This window comes from Eucyclogobius newberryi, unplaced genomic scaffold (assembly GCF_026437365.1).
Source record: "Eucyclogobius newberryi isolate DKJ021-1_F unplaced genomic scaffold, fEucNew1.0.hap1 SCAF_3, whole genome shotgun sequence".
Classification (NCBI taxonomy): Eukaryota; Metazoa; Chordata; class Actinopteri; order Gobiiformes; family Gobiidae; genus Eucyclogobius; species Eucyclogobius newberryi.
Window position 1 is genome coordinate 17,735,889 of NW_027315945.1, and position 22,583 is coordinate 17,758,471.

The following is a 22,583-nucleotide window of genomic DNA, read 5'->3' on the forward strand; positions in this document are numbered from 1 at the left end:
TTGTGAATTCTGTTCATTGACAATGGCAATGAACCTTTTTCTGACTCTGAATTCATTACTGAGATTGGCGTTCTATTATTGTTAAAGGAATAATAGAGGATTTTTTGCCAATTTGAGAACTCAAGCGACTGTTAGTCCCTTTTTTTAAATGTGCACACTCACCCCCCACCATCCTGTTCTTTCCGAGAGGCCGCCTACCATCAAATCTCGTGCGGAAGCATGCAACAGCCCCGCTGCTACTTGTGTGTTTGTTTAATAGCGCCACGGATCCCATCTTTTGTCTCAGATTTCCGTCTCTTCTGAGCTCGAACACAGTCTTTCTCTGTCGTCATTTTTGTGCTGTACACTGAAGGAACTCGCTAAACACACACCGGCATATCAACCACACATGCGCAGCCAGGGAAACGTGCTGCTATCCTGGAAACGAGGCTGCAGGTGTGCAGTAGGACGCAGGGAATGACTGATATGTGGGAGAACTATTCAGCTGTCCACGCTACGTGGAAATGAGACTCAGATTGCACACGTTGCTGTTGCTGCTCTTCTCCTCGCACATGCTCAGTTAGGGCAGAACCTGCAAACATCCTTGATTCCCACACAAAGCGCAAGCGTAGACCTCTAAAAGAAGCTGCTCTGGTTCTAAAAGCTCATGTTGGAGAGCGGAGCATGAACCGGCCTCTGAACACGGCCACAGACTGAGCCGCTGCAGCAAAATAAGAATCATGCTTCCAGAGCAGTAATGCCCAGCGGCCTCTAGAGGCCACTAAAAGACACTGTGAGTTCAGCCAAGCTTCAGCAGCAGAAGTGAGGGGAAAGCTGGCTTATTTGGATATATTTTAGAACAATTCATATATAGCTGTGACACACGGACATTTTAGATTAGTAAGTGGGCGACACATGTAGACTGCTGTAGAGAGTTTCAAATGAACTAGTTCTGTTTTTCACATGTCAAAACTGTAAAAATCGAACCACATTTTGGCTGATTTGAGCACTTTGTTACTTTGTTACTACACAAAAACATCACTCCGAGGTCCAATGGAACACAGCAATACATACATAAAAAAGAGGGAAGTAAGGTTGTCAAAAAAAAAAAAATGCAATATTGATTGATACTAAAACTAGACAGGTATAAACACAGAAAATAATGACTTAATAAGGACAACATTAAAAGTTTTAGAATGGTCTGGATCAGAACTTGTAAAAGATCAGGATATACAAATGATGTGTTGAAAATAACATTACCGGTATGTTGTTTATTATGATCTATTGCTGGGAACACAAAGCACCATTCAATATATGTCAACTTCATTCACAACAATATTTTTACACTTTTCATTGTTGTTTGTTCTCAACATTTGTACATACAGAACATAACTGTTACTGTAAAAGCATTTAACTTTAACTTTAAATTGAATTCTGATATTCTTGATATTATTATTGCAGTATCAAAAGAATATAGAAGTAAGCCTTTTTCTAAGTATGAAAAATATAGTTGGAAATGTTAGTATTGTGACAACACTACCCAGGAGACCTGCCAAATCTCGAGCAGATTCTGCAATATACGCCACCCCAGCCCAAAATATTTCTTTCCTATGATAATATGTAGAGATTGCACTCTTCTCTTCAAATGCAAAAAAGGAAACCTGTATAACATAAACAGATAAAAGTATTTGTGGAGAGGGTTCAAGATGAACTTGTTTATCATCTGATTTACTCATGTTGCCGTGTTGTGTCTGCTCCCACTGAATCCGCTCGCCGCATGGAAAGCTCTGTAGGAAAAGCTCCAGGACAACAACTGGACGGCTTCACTAATCTGAATCTAAATGAGCTGGAAATCTCTGGCATCTCTGTCTGATGTTTGATGTTTTTAGACCCGGCCGATCCTTATTCAGAACACCAGGACCTAAAGGGGTAAAGAATCATAACTAACTGATCTGCACGGTATTACCACAATAAAAATAGCCCACCCACAAGCTCAATAATCTAGACCGGTTTGTGTCCCGTAATAATGTGATCGCTCAATATGAAGGACTGATCGCATCTAGCCACAAGGAGCCTCTGCTGCGAGATCTAGAATGATGAAAAAAGAAGCAAATATAGGAGAAATAAAGTTACAAATATTCAATACTATTTTCACCTATCATCTATAAGTGGCCCTAATATGCCTTGGTACAAACATTATCAATCTTATAAAAGTGAAGATGCTAAAAGAGCTACTTTCTATTCGCAGCCTATGCAGGTGAGCACAAAAGGTAAAAGCCATGTAACCTTTCGTATCTTGAGATATCATTGCCTTGGTTGGAATGTTCCAAAGTGAATAAGTGCTTGATAGAAAAAATTGATGCCATACTGTGGAACATTCCAAACCAATACCATCTTTATAGTCATCAGAAAACGTCTGCCAGTTGCTCCTCTTCCAACTCATGTAAGACCTGTTGTTGGCGTTGTATAAAAGCCAGAACGAACACTTTACTCATCAGTATGAAGGATATTTTAAATACTTTTTGACTGAAACCTCTTCTTTCCAAGGTTGCTCCTCTTCATTCAATTTGTATAGTCCTATTACAGGTACTCAATGTTTGGAAACCTATGATAGCAAATAGATAGGAAAGTAAGAGGAACACTTGGTTATATAAGGATACCAGTGTCCTAAAAACACACAATTCGGTGACGGACGGAATCTTTTTGATGATTAAATAATATCAATGAATGGAATGAAATTTTCTTTTTCTCTGTAGGTTAGCAGACAGCTCATATGTAACAGTGACGTTTCACCTTCACTTAGATGTAAACAGCCAAGTCATGTGGAATAAAGGCGTTGGGTGTACTCGATGACAACAAAACATTTCTACACTCAGCATCACATTATATGGCTGTGGGCTGTAAAGGTGAACTGCCAAACGCTGTGTGCAGCCGTGCTATGGAAGACAGTTTAATGGTAATGGCCTTGCTCGCACAGACAGCTACGGCCTTTCATACAGTGGTTAATATCGCTTGCGGTCTGTCAAGTGACCACCCACAACCGCAGCACGCTTCCACTTATCATCTATTGCCTCCTCTATCAATGCTTCAAACCCAAATGTACTATTCAATTAGCCGTTCCCCTTAGCTATCCTCATTTGCTGCCTAATTGACCCCCAAGTCACAGAGGAGATCAAGCCCTGTCAATGACAACAGCTGTAGCACGTGAGGAGTCCGGTAATTATATACTCCGGTAAGTCACCCGGCGCGAGCACTCGGGTCAAATGGGGATCAAAGATAAAAAAGAAGGCCATGAGGACGAAGGCAAGGAAGTATAGGAAATAGGAGGCAGAGCGAGACAGTTGACCGCGGGCTAGTTCAAGCATGAGATTAGGCTAAGCAGAGAGGATAGAGACAGTAACAGAAAAGGCTGCATCGAGGGCAATTGTGAAAGGCTATTTAAATACTTTTAAGTCAAGGCAAGAGCAGAAGTCGGGTAATATAGTTTGGAGATATCAGTGGAAAACATTAGAAGGGATTGCCAACGGGAGGGAAAAGTCTGGTCAATGCATTTGGCTTATATCAGAGCCGAAGGGTGAAGCAGATCAAGACTGAAATGGCAAATTAACATTAAAGCCTTATACCTACAGTCAAATTGCAGTTGTGGTCAAAACAAGGATGCAAAGAACATGAAAGGATTACGTGCCTGGCATTTTGTTTGTAAGTGACCATTAGGTACAGTATAGATGCAGCTGATGAATAAGACATTTCTGCTAAATTTCAGATAAGATTTGAGTTCAATGAAAACGTAAAGGAATATGTTGCAATTAGCAAGCACTTACAGCAATAGTGTATCATAGTTATGCATGAGATAGATGACCAATGACTTTACCACTTGATAAAAGAATGGTCTGTAAAAAAACATTTGTGCTTGGGACTTTTGAAGACACAATGCAAACAAGAGTTCTTACTGAAGGGGTTATTTCATTTTTCTTTACCTATGGAACCTACCTGGACAACTGAGGGTCTAAATCTAGATCTAGTGCTTGGAAAAGAAAGTGCCATTCAATAAAACTCAATTGCATTTACAATGGCTATTAGCTATTGCTACAGAATAATATCACGATAAACGATGATATTGAAATGTTCGCCCACTGACACAATAAACCCAAAGCCGAATAGTCCCAGTAAACTCTAATCTAAATGTAAAATATAAATATAAAAGTTCTTCTACTTGGTATCTATAATTATTCATAGAAATTACATTTTCAACCCGCTCTTGCTCATATCTTGTCGTACTAAAAAAGGAATATGAGAAACTGGAGAAAGGCTCAGAGAGGAGCTGGGGAAGGCGTAAGTGGTGCCCGTGGTCATCGGTGCACTCGGGGCAGTGACCCCAGAACTGGAGCAGTGGCTACAACAGATCCCTGGAAAAACCTCAGACATCTCAGGCCAGAAAAGTGCAGTGCAGGAACAGCAAAGAACCCTCAAGCAACCCCAACAACAATTTACTCATTCCATTGTTTTTCTTGGTAGTCTAGAAACTAGTCTTGAAAAAGCACTTCCCCAAAACCAGGATTGTTCTGAAATATAGAGTTCTGCAGAGCTGATCGTGTTGCATTCTTGTTACCAACAAAAAAGAGCTTTTGCTCTCAGAAAGTCTAGTCTGTCTCGACCTCTTTAATTTGCTTCGACAACCTTTTGCTGACAGAAAGTGAATCCTTGGCACTGTCTCGAAGCTGCCACGCTCCAGTGAGAAAGAACTCAATCCCTCAAACTATGGAATCCAGTCTATTATGTGGAGTATGAAAGATTTTGAAACCTCCAAGGCCTACCATATCTAACAGAATAACTGACTAAGAACCAAGTTGTGAAAGGTGTGATACATTTTTTTTTCAACAGATTCGTTTTGCTACCAAAAAGGCATTTATATTTGCAGTCTGTCCAAGGTTTATAATAAATCTGCCAAACTATCTGCCAAACTTTTTACTTTAGACACTTCTAGAACAACGATATGTGAATTTTGAGATTTATTTTTTATTGTTCAAGCGCAGATTCATTTTGGTGCAGATTCAGTTTAGTTTCAGATAATACCTGGTTTACTTGTGAAGACTTGAATCATTTATATTTTAGACTGTTCTTGGAGTGCTCTTTAGTGCTTTGGTTTTCCCCCTTGGTTTTGGATTCAGGGTCATTTTAAAGAGGGCAGAGGCTAAAACACTTTTGGCATTTGGCGTGAAAACTTTGAGAATCATTGTCCAAAATAACTGTCATTATTTGTGGCTCCAAAATGACCTTCTGATGCTTTCACAAAAATGGGTTGTCTCAAGGAGGAGTGAAAAAAAAAATCTACTTCCCTGCATCAAGAAAAATGTGTAAATGCGAAGAGAGGTCTGCAACAGGCGAGCGGTGCCGGACACTCAGACATCCTGCCATAGAGGCCCAGTCAATAGCGAGCCTTCTCACACTATGAATCTTACAAAACCCAATCAATCAGCGCGCCTCAAGGCTCGCTCGCTGCTATTGAAGTGCAGTTCACGCCGGACCAGGATCAATGGCTAAGCTAGAGTTGACCATTGATCTAGCCTCTGTCTGCTCCGTCCCCATCCGCACTTCTGCAGAGCCTAACAAGAGGGCAGCAGAGAGTTCATGACTGGATCCAGAGGAAAACAACACAACAGAGCCCCTTGAACTTTCATAAAACATATCCTTAACACCGTTTCACAGTTTCACAGTTAATACAGTGTCATGGGGAGCTGAGAGAAGCTTTGGAAAGACAGTCCAACGGGAAGTGGCAGCTTGTGGGTTATTCGGTTCATCAGAATACAAGACTGGGCCACACAACATGCCTTTTTACCAAAAACTGCTACGTTACATGATGGTTTGTAATGTTGACTGCAAGTACCGTACTGCAAAAATACTATAACGTCTCTTATTTGTCACAAATTCTGTACGTTTGCCAGCTGTTGATTCCACTGCCATGTTGGAAACAGTGTAGTCTATATCTGACAAGTTAACATATTAACAAATTAGTATTTGTGTAAGTAATACAATGTTATATACTTCATTTAAGCCCATATACATTGGTCTGAAGTATTAAGTTAGTGTCATAGGCGCACATACATTTGAAGCTGAAAGTAAGTGTTTCTTGAAACAATTATAGTTTTAGAGTAGCAGCCATGTTGACAGTTTATGAGGCAGATGCACAGCTCATAAATAACCTCAATAATGATGTGTTCCCATTTAATACCTGGGTTGCCAGGCTCAGATAATGATTCAGACAAGGCTCGGTGGAAAGCCTTAGTGGGACACTTAAACTGAATGGTGCCATCGTTAATTATATTAATTGCTTCTGAGTGTTTTTCTGCTTTGTTAAATCTGAAAATGTGCTGCAAACACTTATCAAGTCCCACAAAATCACTTGTATCTCCTGCATCTATAAAGCGGTTCACTCCTAGGCCAGGTTGTACCGCTGGGTAATATAACAAGGAAATCAATAATGGGGTGTGTGATGAACAAAAGAGAGTCAAGAAGTCAAACCCACATTAAACTCTCACTTAAAAAAAAATATGATGTACAGTATGTGCATGTATATGAAAATAAGAGACGGAAAAAACATGTTTTTGACAAATTAAAACTTTAATTTGTCAAAAACATGTTTTTTCCGTCTTGATACATCTGCTAAATTCAAAGGTAACCAATCCCTTGAATTGATGTTTCCTCATTTCCTTCCATGCACACCAGGACCATCTTATTAGAAAAGGTGCAAGATGAATAATACAGTGAAAACATTGCCACTGATATGCAGGATAATGATGTAGCGTGAGGCTTGTTGGAGTATAGTACACATTTTACGTTTTGGTCACAATAATGACAAAATCACCAGTTGAACTAAAGCACTTGCTGTAAGGTTGTGGTTGTGGCTAAGTGCACTCGGCCCTCTCTCATCTCTCCCTGTTTGTATCAAAGGAATAATCCAGGCTAAAACTGAGACGTGTAAGCTGTCTTAGGCTCAGTCGGCTGCACTCCATCCACAATTGGCACACTGTGTTTATCCCAATTATGAGGGAAAATGTAGGGAAAGGAGGTGAGGGGCGTTGGGCTGCACTTTGTCTAGACAATATTCATGATCCATCTGTCTGCCACTGCCACAGCAACAGCCAGCGGCTACAACAAGATGGCAAACTCCATTACCACACAAACATTTCAACTCTCTCTCTCCCTTCTCTCTCTCCTTCCTTTCTTCTCTCATCTCTGCCCATCTTTCCTTTGCCCTGCCAGTCTTTTTTGGCGATTTTCTTTCATCTCCTCCGCCCCATGCCTGTCTGCTGCGTGTCTCACAAAATATGCAGCGGTTCAGAAAATTCATTGTGCACTTCCCCTTCACATGGGCCGCAGACACTTACATTAACATTCGCTCGAGACAACTAAATATTTTAAGTACCGGCTCAGGATTGGAAATGAGTGCCACCCCTCCCACCGTCCATCTCAAAAAGAAAAGAAGTAAGCTTGGTCTGGTCGGTGCTTTGCAGAGGGAAAAGAAGCACAAATGAAGAAGAAAAAAAAATACTTTAACAAAACACTGACTATGTTTAGAGGCGAGCTCAGGTTTAAGGGGACCAAGGAGAAGCAGAGGGACAAAATTACACAAAGAAAATCATATGTATCATCTAAAGGTTATCTCATCTTACACAGCAACATTCAAATGAAGCTTATGTCTATGCATGGAACTAGTAAGTCAACAAATGAACACAATGAAAAGTGACATGCTTTATGGGGCTGAGCTTTCCGATTTGGAGAAAAGCGCTAGACTTCATGCAGGGCTGGTTACCATGTCACCAAGCCAGAGTTTCCAGGATGTCTCTTCTGGGGGACAAGGGAACAAATCTGTGTGGACATGTGCACCGCTCATTGTGGCCATGTGGAAGTAACCTCGCACACTGACACTCAAACTGTGGAAGGAGAGGATGGTTGAAAGTGTGCGTGTGAGAAGAGGGCAGCGTGGTGGGGATTGGGCTGTGACCAAACAGGCACAGTTTTCATTTATTTATGTCTACAACCATTGAAGTTTTATGTGTTGCATTTGGGTTTTTACTTCACTGTTTTTATGTTGTTTCAAGTTATGTTGGTTTTGTTTTGTGATAATATTTAAAAAAAATGCAATAAATATTTAAATTATGTTACACAATGGTTCACAAATACCTTGATTCCTCACAAATACTGTGACTATTGTCCAAACACAACTTCTTAATTAGTATTATTAGTTTATTTGGTTGGTATTGGGCTAATTTACATTGTCCCGCATTCACATACACAACACTCTCTTTCATACACCAGCACAAGGACACTGGAGGCAAGGTGGGTGAAGAAGTGTCTTGCCCAAGGACCCTATGACAGTGTGCACTACCGCCCCCCTGTGGCACCTGGCATCCCATCTAAGTACTAACCAGGCCCATCCTGAGAATTAAAACACTTGCTTATTAACAAGGTGCCACTCTGGACATTTCAATCACAACACCATACAGGCAGAACATGAACTTTATCATGTGTCATTTGAACTCTAAAAGTTTTCAATAGTTTGATCGGCTACACTGTATTTGACAGAAGCGGAAAAATAGAGCAAGATGTATTCAAAGGGCAGTGGCCAGCAGCCGAAGCAGCAGTGAACGTCATAAAGCATTAGTGGAACATATTGTAGACTGGTTTTGGGAAAGACCCAAAGCACAGAGATGGCCCATGCAGCGGTCAACCTTCACTATAATGACTGTGATGTGTCAGGGAGAAGTAACAGAGGAGTGTGTCCGGGCCGGCAGCAGGTGTGGGAGCTGTCAATCAAAGCGCTCAATAACCATGCATCATTAGCTGACAGCTAATTGGCTCCAAACTCAGACGGGATCTTGTTGAGCGCAGCAGAATCGGCACTGGCCACGGGACAAGTGAGATTAGAATTAGTTAGAATGAATAAAAATTTCATGAAAATTGTATAAGTGGTTTCACAGGGAGTTGTACAGAACACGAATAGTGAATTGTATGTGGATTTAAGCATGAATTGGTAAAACGTTACAGGATTAAGTGGACAAACTTAGTTCAATTCAAGAGGCTTTTTTTAATATGCAATTATTAGGCCCGAGCGCCACAAGCTGGCGAGAGGCCTATTAATCTCGTAAGGCCGTGCGAAGCACGGCTGCGAAAGTGCGCACGTAGTGCGCACGAAATCGAGCGCGAAGCGCTCGCCCACTTCCAAACACTCACTAACGCACTCCTCCACTCACGCACGCCCCGTGCATACTAATTAGTAGTAGGAAAATGGAACATTACCATTGTAAACGGGCGAAGCCCGTGCAAAAGTGCGCACTAAACGAGCACTTTAAATTGGGATGACGACCGCTCCATATAAAGCACTCATTTGCGCTAAGTAGCTCACGAATACGTTCCCCATCTCTTGCATGTTCCGTGCATATAAGCATGTAATGCAAAAATTGAACATTATTACTGTATAGAGGGCCAAAAACACAAAGTGGGCGGAGCCCACTTAAAATTAACGAAAGTACCCGTCAGTGACCAGGGACCCACACCATGAGGTAGGAAAGCGCGAGCGCTTTCCGAAAATGTATAGTTTATGATATTTGGAAAATGGGAAACATTGTTTTCGCATCGGAATATTATTAGGCCCGAGCCCCAGCAGGGCGGAGGGCCTATTGCTCCCGCAACGCTGCCGAAGGCAGCGTTGCAACTGTTCGACCCCGTCGCCCCTGGCAAGTACAGTGAACTAGCCCATGCCGAAGGCATGGATCATGCATACTTACTCCTGCTATGACAGAAATAGTCAACAATTAGTGAATGGGCGTAGCCCATTCACTAATTGTTGACAACAGCAGCGCGAAGCGCTGCATTCCTCCAAAAACCCTCCTGGCATCGTCCCGTACGCGAGAATCCATGCCGCAGGCATGGGCCATGCTTGTATCTGCTCAAATCAATGGAAGTCTATGGGGAGTGGGCGGGGCATCCCGACGGAATAGGGAGTGACGAGCGCGTAAGCGCTCGTAATGATGATTCCACCCCATGGCGGCATCGGGAAGGCTTAGAGCTTTCAAACGATGTATAATTTGTTGTTATAGTGGAAACGGCTATATTGTTTTTGCTAAAAATATTATTATTATTATTAGGCCCGAGCCCCAGCAGGGCGGAGGGCCTATTGCTCCCGCAACGCTGCCTTTGGCACCGTTGCAACTGTCTGACCAAACATGCGGGCGCAGCCCGCATGTTTGGTACCCCGTCGCCCCTGGCAAGTACAGTGAACTAGCCCATGCCGAAGGCATGGATCATGCATACTTACTCCTGCTATGACAGAAATAGTCAACAATTAGTGAATGGGCGTAGCCCATTCACTAATTGTTGACAACAGCAGCGCGAAGCGCTGCATTCCTCCAAAAACCCTCCTGGCATCGTCCCGTACGCGAGAATCCATGCCGCAGGCATGGGCCATGCTTGTATCTGCTCAAATCAATGGAAGTCTATGGGGAGTGGGCGGGGCATCCCGACGGAATAGGGAGTGACGAGCGCGTAAGCGCTCGTAATGATGATTCCACCCCATGGCGGCATGGGGAAGGCTTAGAGCTTTCAAACGATGTATAATTTGTTGTTATAGTGGAAACGGCTATATTGTTTTTGCTAAAAATATTATTATTTTTAGGCCCGAGCGCCACAAGCTGGCGAGAGGCCTATTAATCTCGTAAGGCCGTGCGGCTGCGAAAGTGCGCACGTAGTGCGCACGAAATCGAGCGCGAAGCGCTCGCCCACTTCCAAACACTCACTAACGCACTCCTCCACTCATGCACGCCCCGTGCATACTAATTAGTAGTAGGAAAGTGGAACATTACCGTTGTAAACGGGCGAAGCCCGTGCAAAAGTGCGCACTAAACGAGCACTTTACATTGAGATGACGACCGCGAAGCGGTCGTCATCCCCATATAAAGCACTCATTTGCGTTCCCCATCTCTTTCATGTTCCGTGCATATAAGCATGTAATGCAAAAATTGAACATTATTACTGTTTAGAGGGCCAAAAACACAAAGTGGGCGGAGCCCACTCAAAATTAACGAAAGTACCCGTCAGTGACCAGGGACCCACACCATGAGGTAGGAAAGCGCGAGCGCTTTCCGAAAATGTATAGTTTATGATATTTGAAAAATGGGAAACATTGTTTTCGCATCGGAATATTATTCTTTCTTCTTCTCGGGACCAACCCCCCTATTTTTCACCCAGTGAACATTGACGAAAAGTCACAAAAATGTTCACATCTCTAAAAATCGTGCCTCTCTACATTCTGGCTATTTCCCTTTTCTAAAATAAAAAAAAATTGGCGCGTCAGCGCCCCCAAATGTACCAAAAATGCATTGAGAGATGGGAAATGACCCAAAAAAAATCTGATCGTAGAATCATGAAATTTGGCGCCGAGGTAGATGGTGACAAGAGAAGTAAAAAATATTATTACGGCAACGCCGTCCGCCCAACCAAATGTCGGCCATATTGCTTCAAAAATGGCTAAACATGACTTCGGAGTTTTTCCAAACGTCGTACTTTTACGAACTCCTCCCAGGGCGTTGGCCCTAAAAAGCTGAAATTTGGTGAAAATGCTACTGAGGAGTGGGACATCAAAAGTTATCCAAATTACATTGATACCTGTCACGGTCTCTGTGCGGCGAAGCCGCAAACTGTAGCTAGAATTTCAAAAATCTCCCAAATTTAACATTTCTGCCGTTTGCGCAGATAAAGTCCGAATTGCGTCAAATTAGAATCAGGTGTTAAACTCTTTGCCCTAAACCTACTTGAAGTGAAATAAATTAATTTGGAGCCACAGCGCCCCCTACAGATTTTATATATAGGTTAAATATTTAGTTTTGCGAAATTATATGAAATTTGACACACAACTCAATTTTGTCATACCCATCAAAAAAGTCAATGAGACCCATGTCATAATTGTTATGGCTTTGCCGTAACGATGACCGAAACCTTCCATGTTATTCCAATGGGGAAATCGCCAGAACATGTTTACACTTTAGACTTTCAAAAACTCCTCTTAGGGCGTCAGCCCTATTAACCTGAAATTTGGTGAGACTCATCTTCAGGGGTGGACCATCAAAAGTTATCCACATTTTTATTCAAAGAGTCACGGTGTCTGTGCGGCAAAGCCGCACATTTTGCCAAGAATTCAAAATAAAATTGCTTTTTGATGGTAAAACAAAGGGGAGAAGATGTGACAGCGTCACAGATTCAGCAGTAGGCGTAATAAAAGGACAATTGGGGCGCGTTAGCGCCCCCTCCTCTTGCGGCGTGGCAGCGGCGGTGTGGCGAGGGCCGATCATTGCCGCTTGCGGCTATATTTATTATTATTTTTCTTGTTCTTCTGCTTTTTGAGCTCTAATTTGACCCCCTGAACATACTCAAAAACTCACCAAACTTTGCCCAAAATTCAGAATCGGCGAAAAATTAGATTTTTTCTGGGCCATTTTTTTTTTCGTTAAAAAATGGCGCGACAGTGCCACCGACAAAAGTCAAAATACATTGCGCCTATGGGAGACGCCCCGAGGTCAACTTTGTCGTAGAGCTACGAAATTCGGGACACGCATTCCTCTCTTGAGGACAAAAAAAAAATATTACTGTGGCCACGCCTCCAGACTTACCCTATGCCCGCCATCTTCCTTTGAAAATGAAAACAAGCTGTGTTAGCCATTTTGTTCACGTCAAACTTTGACGAACTCCTCCTAGGGCGTTTTGCCCACCGACTTCAAAATCGGCGGACGTCCTCTGGACAAGTGGGGCATCTAAAGTTATTCAATTTTTTGAGATACCTTTTACGGTCTGTGTGCGGCGCGGCCGCAAAGTTGGACAACTTATTTTGGAATATTGCAGATCTAAAAATTGCTCCCTTTTGATCAAAACCAGTCCGATTAGGACCAAATTTGAATCAGTTGTTAAACTTTCTAGTTTGGACCAGTTTAGGCTGACAAAATTGAAATGGCCGCGATGGACCTTTAAATTAACATTGAAGGTCAAAAATTAGTTTTACCAAAATTGTCTAAACTTTACCCAAAATTCTATTTTGGCGTCCCGATCAAAAAAGCCAATCAGACAAATGCCTTATTTTTTACGGCGTAGTCGTAGCGATGACAGAAACCTCCAATGTTATCCCTATGGGAAAACCGCTAAATCTCTCAAATATCCACATTTTTATGTTTCACACTTTAACGAAGTCCTCCTAGTGCGTTTTGCCCACCGACCTCAAAATCGGTGTACGTCCTCTAGACAAGTGGGGCATCTAAAGTTATCCAAATTTTAAGGATAACTTTTACGGTCTCTGTGCGACGGAGCCGCAAACGTTTCCCAGAATTCTGACTATTTGGTCTTCAGAGTGGCCTATAAACAAGAGTTTTTCCAAATGACATGATATTTTGAACAAAATTCTAATTTGCCATCCAAATCATAAAAGTATGAGAGCTAAAGTCATATTTTGTACGGCGTAACCGTAGCGATGACAGAAACATCCCATGTTATCCTTATGGGAAAATCGTAGAATCGCTCAAATCACCACATTTTTACGCTTCACACTTTAACGAACTCCTCCTAGGGCGATTGTCCGATCAAGTTCATATTTGGAGAATATCATCTACACAAGCGGGGCATCAAAACGTATCCATATTTTGATTCTAAGTGCTACGGTCTCTGTGTGGCGGACCCGCAAATATATGTCAGAAATGGGAAAACAGCGAAATCTCTAAAATGACCACATTTTTACGCTTCACACTTTAACGAACTCCTCCTAGGGCGATTGCCCGATCAATCTCATATTTGGGGAAAATCATCTACACAAGCGGGGCATCAAAAGTCAGTCATATTTTGATTTCAAGTGGTACGGTCTCTGTGCCGTGGAGCTGCAAATATACTGTCACAAATGGGAAAACGCCAAATCTTTTAAATGTTCAAATTCATGCTTCACACTTTAACAAACTCCTCCGTGGGCAATAGCTCGATCAAGCTTTACTTTGGGAAATATCATCTACACAAGCGGGGCATCAAAAGTTATCCATATTTATATTCTAAGTGCTACGGTCTCTGAGCGGCGGCGCAGCAAATTTGACTGACACTTGTGTTCATTTGCACTGGATTGGCCATGTCCACTGTGTCCCCGTCTGTCAAGTTCTTTTTTAATTCAACACACAATAAGGGCGCCATCTTTATCAAGTCGAAAGCGCAGAGTCGGAAGGCCGGCGGCCCGCGAGGGCCGTTGGATGCCGCTTGCGGCTTTAATTTTTCTTGTTCTTCATCGCTTTGAACTCTAATTTGACCCCCTGAACATGCTCAAAAACTCACCAAACTTTGCCCAAAATTCTGAATCGGCGAAAAATTTAGTTTTTTCTGGGCCATTTTTTTTTCGTTAAAAAATGGCGCGACAGCGCCACCGACAAAAGTCAAAATACATTGCGCCTATGGGAGACGCCCCGAGGTCAACTTTGTCGTAGAGCTACGAAATTCGGAACACACATTCCTCTCGTGAGGACAAAAAAAAAATATTATTGTGGCCACGCCCCCAGATTTACCCTATGGCCGCCATCTTCCATTGAAAATGAAAACACGCTGTGTTAGCCATTTTGTTCACGTCAAACTTTGACGAACTCCTCCTAGGGCGTTTTGCCCACCGACTTCAAAATCGGCGGACGTCCTCTGGACAAGTGGGGCATCTAAAGTTATCCAATTTTTTGAGATACCTTTTACGGTCTGTGTGCGGCGCAGCCGCAAAGTTGGACAATTTATTTTGGAATATTGCAGATCTAAAAATTGCTCCCATTTGATCAAAACCAGTCCGATTAGGACCAAATTTGAATCAGTTGTTAAACTTTCTAGTTTGGACCAGTTTATGATGACAAAATTGAAATGGGCGCGATAGCGCCCCCTACAGAGTGACCTTTAAATTAACATTGAAGGTCAAAAATTAGTTTTACCAAAATGTTCTAAACTTTACCCAAAATTCTATTTTGCCGTCCCGATCACAAAAGCCAATCAGACAAATGCCTTATTTTTTACGGCGTAGTCGTAGCGATGACAGAAACCTCCCATGTTATCCCTATGGGAAAACCGCAAAATCTCTCAAATATCCACATTTTTATGTTTCACACTTTTAACGAACTCCTCCTAGTGCGTTTTGCCCACGAACCTCAAAATCGGTGTACGTCCTCTAGACAAGTGGGGCATCTAAAGTTATCCAAATTTTAAGGATAACTTTTACGGTCTCTGTGCGACGGAGCCGCAAACGTTTCCCAGAATTCTGACTATTTGGCCTTCAGAGTGGCCTATAAACAATAGAGTTTTTCCAAATGACATGACATTTTGAACAAAATTCTAATTTGCCATCCTGATCATAAAAGTATGAGAGCCAAAGTCATATTTTGTACGGCGTAACCGTAGCGATGACAGAAACATCCCATGTTATCCTTATGGGAAAATCGCAGAATCGCTCAAATCACCACATTTTTTATGCTTCACACTTTAACAAACTCCTCCTAGGGCGATTGTCCGATCAAGTTCATATTTGGAGAATATCATCTACACAAGCGGGGCATCAAAACGTATCCATATTTTGATTCTAAGTGCTACGGTCTTTGTGTGGCGGACCCGCAAATATATGTCAGAAATGGGAAAACAGCGAAATCTCTGAAATGTTCACATTTACGCTTCACACTTTAACAAACTCCTCTGTGGGCAATAGCTCGATCAAGCTCATATTTGAGGAAATATCATCTACACAAGCGGCATCAAAACTTATCCATATTTATATTTTAAGTGCTACGGTCTCTGTGCGGCGGAGCAGCAAATTTGACTGACACTTGTGTTGATTTGCACTGGATTGGCCATGTCCAATGTGTCGCCGTCTGTCAAGTTCTTTTTTAATTCAACACACAATAAGGGCGCCATCTTTATCAAGTCGAAAGCGCTGAGTCGGAAGGGCGGCGGCCCGCGAGGGCCGTTGGATGCCGCTTGCGGCTTTAATTCTTTCTTCTTCTTCTCGGGACCAACCCCCCTATTTTTCACCCAGTGAACATTGACGAAAAGTCACAAAAATTTGCACACCTCTAAAAATCGTGCCTCTCTACATTCTGGCTATTTCCCTTTTCTAAAATAAAAAACATTGGCGCATCAGCGCCCCCAAATGTACCAAAAATGCATTGAGAGATGGGAACTGACCCTCAAAAAATTTGATCGTAGAATCATGAAATTTGGCGCAGAGGTCGATGGTGACAAGAGAAGTAAAAAATATTATCACGGCAACGCCGTCCGCCCAACCAAATGTCGGCCATATTGCTTCAAAAATGGCTAAACATGACTTCGGAGTTTTTCCAAACGTCGTACTTTTACAAACTCCTCCCAGGGCGTTGGCCCTAAAAAGCTGAAATTTGGTGAAAATACTACTGAGGAGTGGGACATCAAAAGTTATCCAAATTACATTGATACCTGTCACGGTCTCTGAGCGGCGAAGCCGCAAACTGTAGCAAGAATTTCAGAAATCTCCCAAATTTAACATTTCTGCCGTTTGCGCAGATAAAGTCCGAATTGCGTCAAATTAGAATCAGTTGTTAAACTCTTTGCCCTAAACCTACTTGAAGTGAAATAAATTAATTTGGAGCCACAGCGCCCCCTACAGATTTTATATGGAGGTTAAATATTTAGTTTTGCGAAATTATATGAAATTTGACACACAACTCAATTTTGGCATCCCCATCAAAAAAGTCAATGAGACCCATGTCATAATTGTTATGGCGTTGCCGTAGCGATGACCAAAACCTCCCATGTTATTCCAATGGGGAAATCGCCAGAACATGTTTACACTTTAGACTTTCACAAACTCCTCTTAGGGCGTTAGACATATTAACCTGAAATTTGGTGAGACTCATCTTCAGGAGTGGACCATCAAAAGTTATCCACATTTTTATTCAAAGAGTCACGGTGTCTGTGCGGCAAAGCCGCACATTTTGCCAAGAATTCAAAATAAAATTGCTTTTTGATGGTAAAACAAAGGGGAGAAGATGTGACAGCGTCACAGATTCAGCAGTCGGCGTAATAAAAGGACAATTGGGGCGCGTTAGCGCCTCCTCCTCTTGCGGCGTGGCGGCGGCGTGGCGAGGGCCGATCATTGCCGCTTGCGGCTATATTTTATTTTTATTAAATGTATGTCTTTAATTAGAGATGGTCCAATATGGATTTTTTTGAGCTGATACCAAGATTTCAAGTTTAAAATCCATAGAAAGGCCAGAAATATATCTTACATCAAAATGTATTGTAGGACATGAAATAATGTGTTACATGATTGTTGCAGATACATTTTAGCTCTCTTCAATTTAAATGTTTACTTATTAATCTGTTGGGACTGACACACGGGCACAATACGATATCGGTATCTGCCAATGCCGATACTGCAACCGATATATATCACCCGTTCCTAGTTTTAATATGCCACTTTATTATCAAGTTTTATCTTTATTAAAGTGCAAAATATGTCAGTGGTGAACTAATAAATTCACATTAGAGACAAAACTGGAACTTTGGAGCTTGCGAGATCACGTGGCATCTTCAATTCCTATATTGGTTGAAATTTGTTTTCAACTTAAAAAGCACCAGCAGTCCACGAAATAATGACCCCACTTTGGAGCACACAAACACAGACACGGTGAGGATGAAAGCGCAGTGTTTAAAAGTTGCCCCTCTCCTCTTAAAAGTTGTTGAAAGAGAACGGGGCAGCACATCAAAGTGTCCTGGCACATTGGAGTCCTTCACCTCTCCATCTCTCTGGCTGTATCCTGCCTCCATCTCCACGCCAGCTCTCCTCCCCATTTCCCTGTTCCCATTGATCATGATGGGCCAGGGGGAACACTCTCAACCTGGTCCCCAAACAGAGGTGCACAGCAGGGGGGGGCAAAGGAGGGGCAAGGAAATTCAAACAAACAATTGTAGTGGAAGAGATACAGTGCAAGGCTTAGCAGAGCACTCGACTATATGGGCAACTTAACTAGAAGTAACTTTGCTTCATTGATTCCAGTGAAAATGAGAGCATTTTCCAATCTGACATTGATTGTTTGGTTTTAATGTGTGCTTTGGGAAACTACCACAACACAGTCTCCACCCCCATCCTCCTCCAACCTCAGCTTATCATCTCACCTCTTCTTTCCTGCGCTTTCATTTGAGTTACTACAGATGTGAAGCCCAGCGAAGCCCCCTGCTTATGTTCTGGGTTTATATTAAGTTGCTGCAAACAACAGAAAATATCAGAGGACTAATTCAAAACATGGAAGATGGTTCATTTTATTTTATTTTATTCTTTATCAACCTTTATTTTAAGATCCAATTGAGATCAAGACCTCAATTTCATAGGTGACCTAGGGCAAAGTGAAAACGTACACAAATCATAAAAACACTGACACATTTAAAAGAGTCATTAAATTGTCACTATTTATACAGCGTTTTTGCCACATTCAAGGCACACAATGGGATTCACATCAAGGAACCACTCATCCATTCACACACTTTCACACACCAGTGTACGGAGACACTCGGGCCAAGGCGAGTCAAGAGTCTTGCCCAAGGACACAACGACAGTATTCGCCAGAAAGAGCTAGAATTACTACAACCTGTGGGTCAGTGGATCTGCCCGCTCTACCAAGGATGTTTTTTATTCATTTGCATTTAAAAGCACAAACATGTTTTTAATATAGAGTGAAACACCATCAGCTTTAATGATACTAATATACGTGTTCAAATATCGCTTCAACAATTGCAGTGCTGATTTATTCTTAATTACAAAAACATTGGACATGATGGCAACTTATTGATTTTTGTGTTCATTTTGAGTTTTGATTCTCAAGACAATTATCCAATCAGAAAGCAGAATGAGCCTCACAAGTCCGTCATTTGGGTCGCCAGTTCGTAAATTATCTGAATCTTCACTGCCAAAACAGTAAAAAAAAAATATTTGTCCTCAGTTTGCAAGTTAAAGCACTGGCAGCCCAGATTCAGTTATGATTGTTGCTTTTTAAAGAAGGCACTGCACAGAATACAAATATTTAAGACAAGAGAGGACACGAATAGGTTGCCTAAACAACCGACTCCACATTGCAAAGCCTGGGAAAGGGTGAAAGCAGCATAAAGGGTAGAGTAAGAGTGAAAGTGAAAGTAAAGCGTTTGGTGTCACTCACAGTTGAAGATGCCCGGCGGAGGGTGCTGCGTCACCACGGGGCAGTTCTCCTCATCACTGTTGTCTCCACAGTTATTCAGCTGGTTACAGATCAGAGAGCCCAGGCGCAGACAGTTACCATTGGTGCACTGGAACTTGCACTCTGGAGGGAAACAGCGAATAAATCGGTCAGCTGATATGACAACAATCTTCGGTAAGTAACGAGCCATTTTGACAAACAAACAAACAAACAAACAAACAAAGGCAGCTTATATAAAATAACTGCTATGATTTTGTTTTATGATCTATGTTAAAAGTCTTGCTATGATGACTAAAGGAATTGGTAAAACTTTTAATATGAGAAAAAAAAAAAAAAAGCTTTCTAATGTATGTGTTGTGCAAATACTTTGAAATAGCTTTTGGTCAGGCCAGTTAGGAACAGAAATAAAAACCTACTGTTTCCCAGCTACACTGCCCTAGGAGCAACTATATAAGTATAAGTATGGCAGCTCGAGCCCTGTCCGCTGCTACTATGTAATATATCATATTTCATATTTTAGTTCAACTTTGTCTGTTCATTACTGTTCACATGTGTCTCTCCTTCTTCCACTGCCCTCGGGTGTGGTACTGTTTCAGACACTGCCGATGTAGATCCAAACGCAGCTCAACTGCCTGGAGGAACACTCTCTACTCTAGATGAACGGCTCCTCGTCTGACTGGATGAACTGTCTTGCTGGATGAACCTCTCTCCTTCTGAGTGGCTCCAGCTCCACTGTCTATCTGCAAATTCAAGCCTGTCCGTCCGTGGGAGTAGGACAGCTTATTCTCTGTGGTTCTCCCCAAGGCTTCTACTTTTCATAGTTTTTCCTTGCCTGAAAGGAGGGTCCAAGGACAGGGCATGCTGGGACATTTGCTAATTTCCTATGAACGTTGTTTAATCTGTTTTTCACTGTCGCCTTTCGAGGCAACTGTTCTTGTGATTTTGGGCGTTACAGAAATAAATTGAATTAAAAGCACTTGAAATCTTGATCAAGCGCTTGAAAAGTATACTTTTCAATAAACCTTTTAGTTTTAACAGAAAGGCCTCTTTACTTGGATAAAAGCATTACTAAACACTTTGAGTACACTTCGTTTTCTTAAGTACTGATTCAAAAACAAGGAATTTAATCTTTCCTCCTCACAAATAGCTCTATTACAAACAAACAAAATTAAATGAAAACATTTTGATTAAAAACACAATTACGCAAGGTTTTGATGGGGAAAATGATGGAACCAAGTGAGTTAAGGACCACCCATGCAGTCCCCACAGGCATCACCAAAACATGTAAAAAGCAGTACTCTTATCTGTGAATGCACAAGGTCGGAACAAACCCTTTTTTAACATAAGCTTCAACAGAAAGACTTTCCGTCGCTCAGACAAATAAACAGTTTAGAAACACTGCTTTTATGTGGCACGATCAGAGACAAAACATCCAAATGTGCATAATTAGCTCTGTCTGTTTTGAATGTGGGAAGGAAAGAGGGGAAAATATGTAAAAATAAATACATTTTAAAAAAGGTCTGTTCTCAGCCAATCAGAACATTTGTCTGGGAAAGTTCTTTTCAGATTTCTTCCATCTTCTATGCTCTAAATATGGGAACTAAAGCAACGGCTGTTAAGGAATGACATGAGCTATGACTTTCACAGTAAGTTGTGACTATACAATATATATAGCTGTGGTTGTTCTAAGTATTTATAATCTCCAATATCTGATTAAAAAAAACTGAATCTACTCTACAAAATGAGTCATCCTATATGTGGATCATTCTATTCTCCTTATATTATGTTTTTCTTTCTTTTTTCTTTCAAGTTTATAACACAGCAACAAACAAGACCGGAGAGACCACAGGAGATAAACATAAAATTATGATTGAAAATTAAGTCCAAAATAAACATCCAACTTTGTCTCAAATTTGTTCATTTTCAAATTAAGTCCAAATGTAATTTTCCTTTCCATTTTACGTTGTCAGTATTAATGTCGGTTTAGTTGTACAGTGAATCATTCCATCAAATTTAAAGTTAAGTGGAAAACATTTTCACTTAACTTTAGTCTTAACTTTACAAAATTAGTCTCATAATACAGCTTTGGCAATCTATAGATAATGTTAACAAAGGATATGATGATCATAAATCAGTAATGGTCTAGTAATCAAAAAAATCACTATGTTTCTCCCTTCAATACTTTTAAAGTCAAATCTGCTCAATTCAGCGAACAAACCATCAAGTTATTCTTACCATCTTATTACCAGTTAATTTAACATGAAAGTAGAAAGAAAAAAATATTGTTTAATTAAATGTCTCCCCCCATTTTTTTGGTAATGTTATAAGCAATTATGCCATGAGCTGTAGATCTATTTTGGACTTGATTATTTAGTTTAATAGATGTTTTGTGATGAGACCTGGCTAACATAACCAGTGGGTGCATATTGTGAGGGGAATAAACAACTGTTATAATATAAAAAAAACTGAAATAACTTAAAACAATGCGCTGATTGATAGAGCGTTGTAGGGGAAATAGTCACAAAGTAATTACTACAGTACATTGTCTAAAGCAGTGATACATTTATTCATTCATTTTCTGTTTTTGTGATGCTAGAACTTTGCTCTAATCAGATCCTAATATTGTTGTGTTCTTTTGCAAACACTAAAACAGCTCAAAGCTATATATTTGAAACTGAAATGTAGTAGTTCTATTTCATCCCTACTGACCGCCAGAGGCGGTGCATACAGCACTGGATGATCATCCTTGCGCATACACAGGTCGAGAATTAATAACAAAAAAGTCACCTTTGACCCCCGGTGGCTCACGTGAGTCTATATAGTCATGTGACACCGGGAGCTCAGTCCCTTTTCACCTTCTCGCATGCAGGTTGTATACGTGGTTGTTCGGCTAATATTGCTGTTTTCCCACAAAGTTTGGTTTGTTTTGCCGCTTGTAGCCTGTTAGCCCTGTGACTGTGGTACAGTCGGTGCAGCAAGTTCGCTCGCCCTCCTGGGGCTGCACAAGCGTGTCGGACCTGTTGCAATAGGAGGTATATTTACGTTGTTTTCTACGACTGGTAAGTACCCCTTTAATGCATTTTGCCGTAGCCGTGCGCTCGGTAGTTTTTTGTTGAATTTGAACCGTACAATTGTACCCGGTTCTGTGTTTATCCGTGCTAAAGCCGGTTGTTTGGTTTACTGATACAGCCGCGCGGCTCTAAGTTCTAACTATAGCCGTGTTCGGGTCATTAGTTCTGAACTGCTTTGTTTTCAGCCAGTTACATACCAGCGGTGGCGTTTTCGGCTCGACCTGGTGGTTACATGTAGCTGGTTTTGTGTTTACATTGGGTCATTAGTGGCGTGCTCAGCTCAGTCTGATCCCGC

At 41.5% G+C, this 22,583-nt stretch overlaps 1 protein-coding gene across 2 annotated transcripts in view; it reads right to left on the reverse strand.

Annotated features, from left to right (window-relative positions):
- Positions 1 to 22,583, reverse strand: part of LOC140374329 (low-density lipoprotein receptor class A domain-containing protein 4-like) — a 319,179-nt gene that overhangs the window by 139,244 nt on the left and 157,352 nt on the right. For both annotated transcript variants that reach the window (XM_072461193.1, XM_072461191.1), the window contains exon 4: positions 19,200 to 19,340. In XM_072461193.1, coding sequence (XP_072317294.1) covers positions 19,200 to 19,340 — 141 coding nt within the window. The remainder of the gene's footprint in view (positions 1 to 19,199; positions 19,341 to 22,583) is intronic.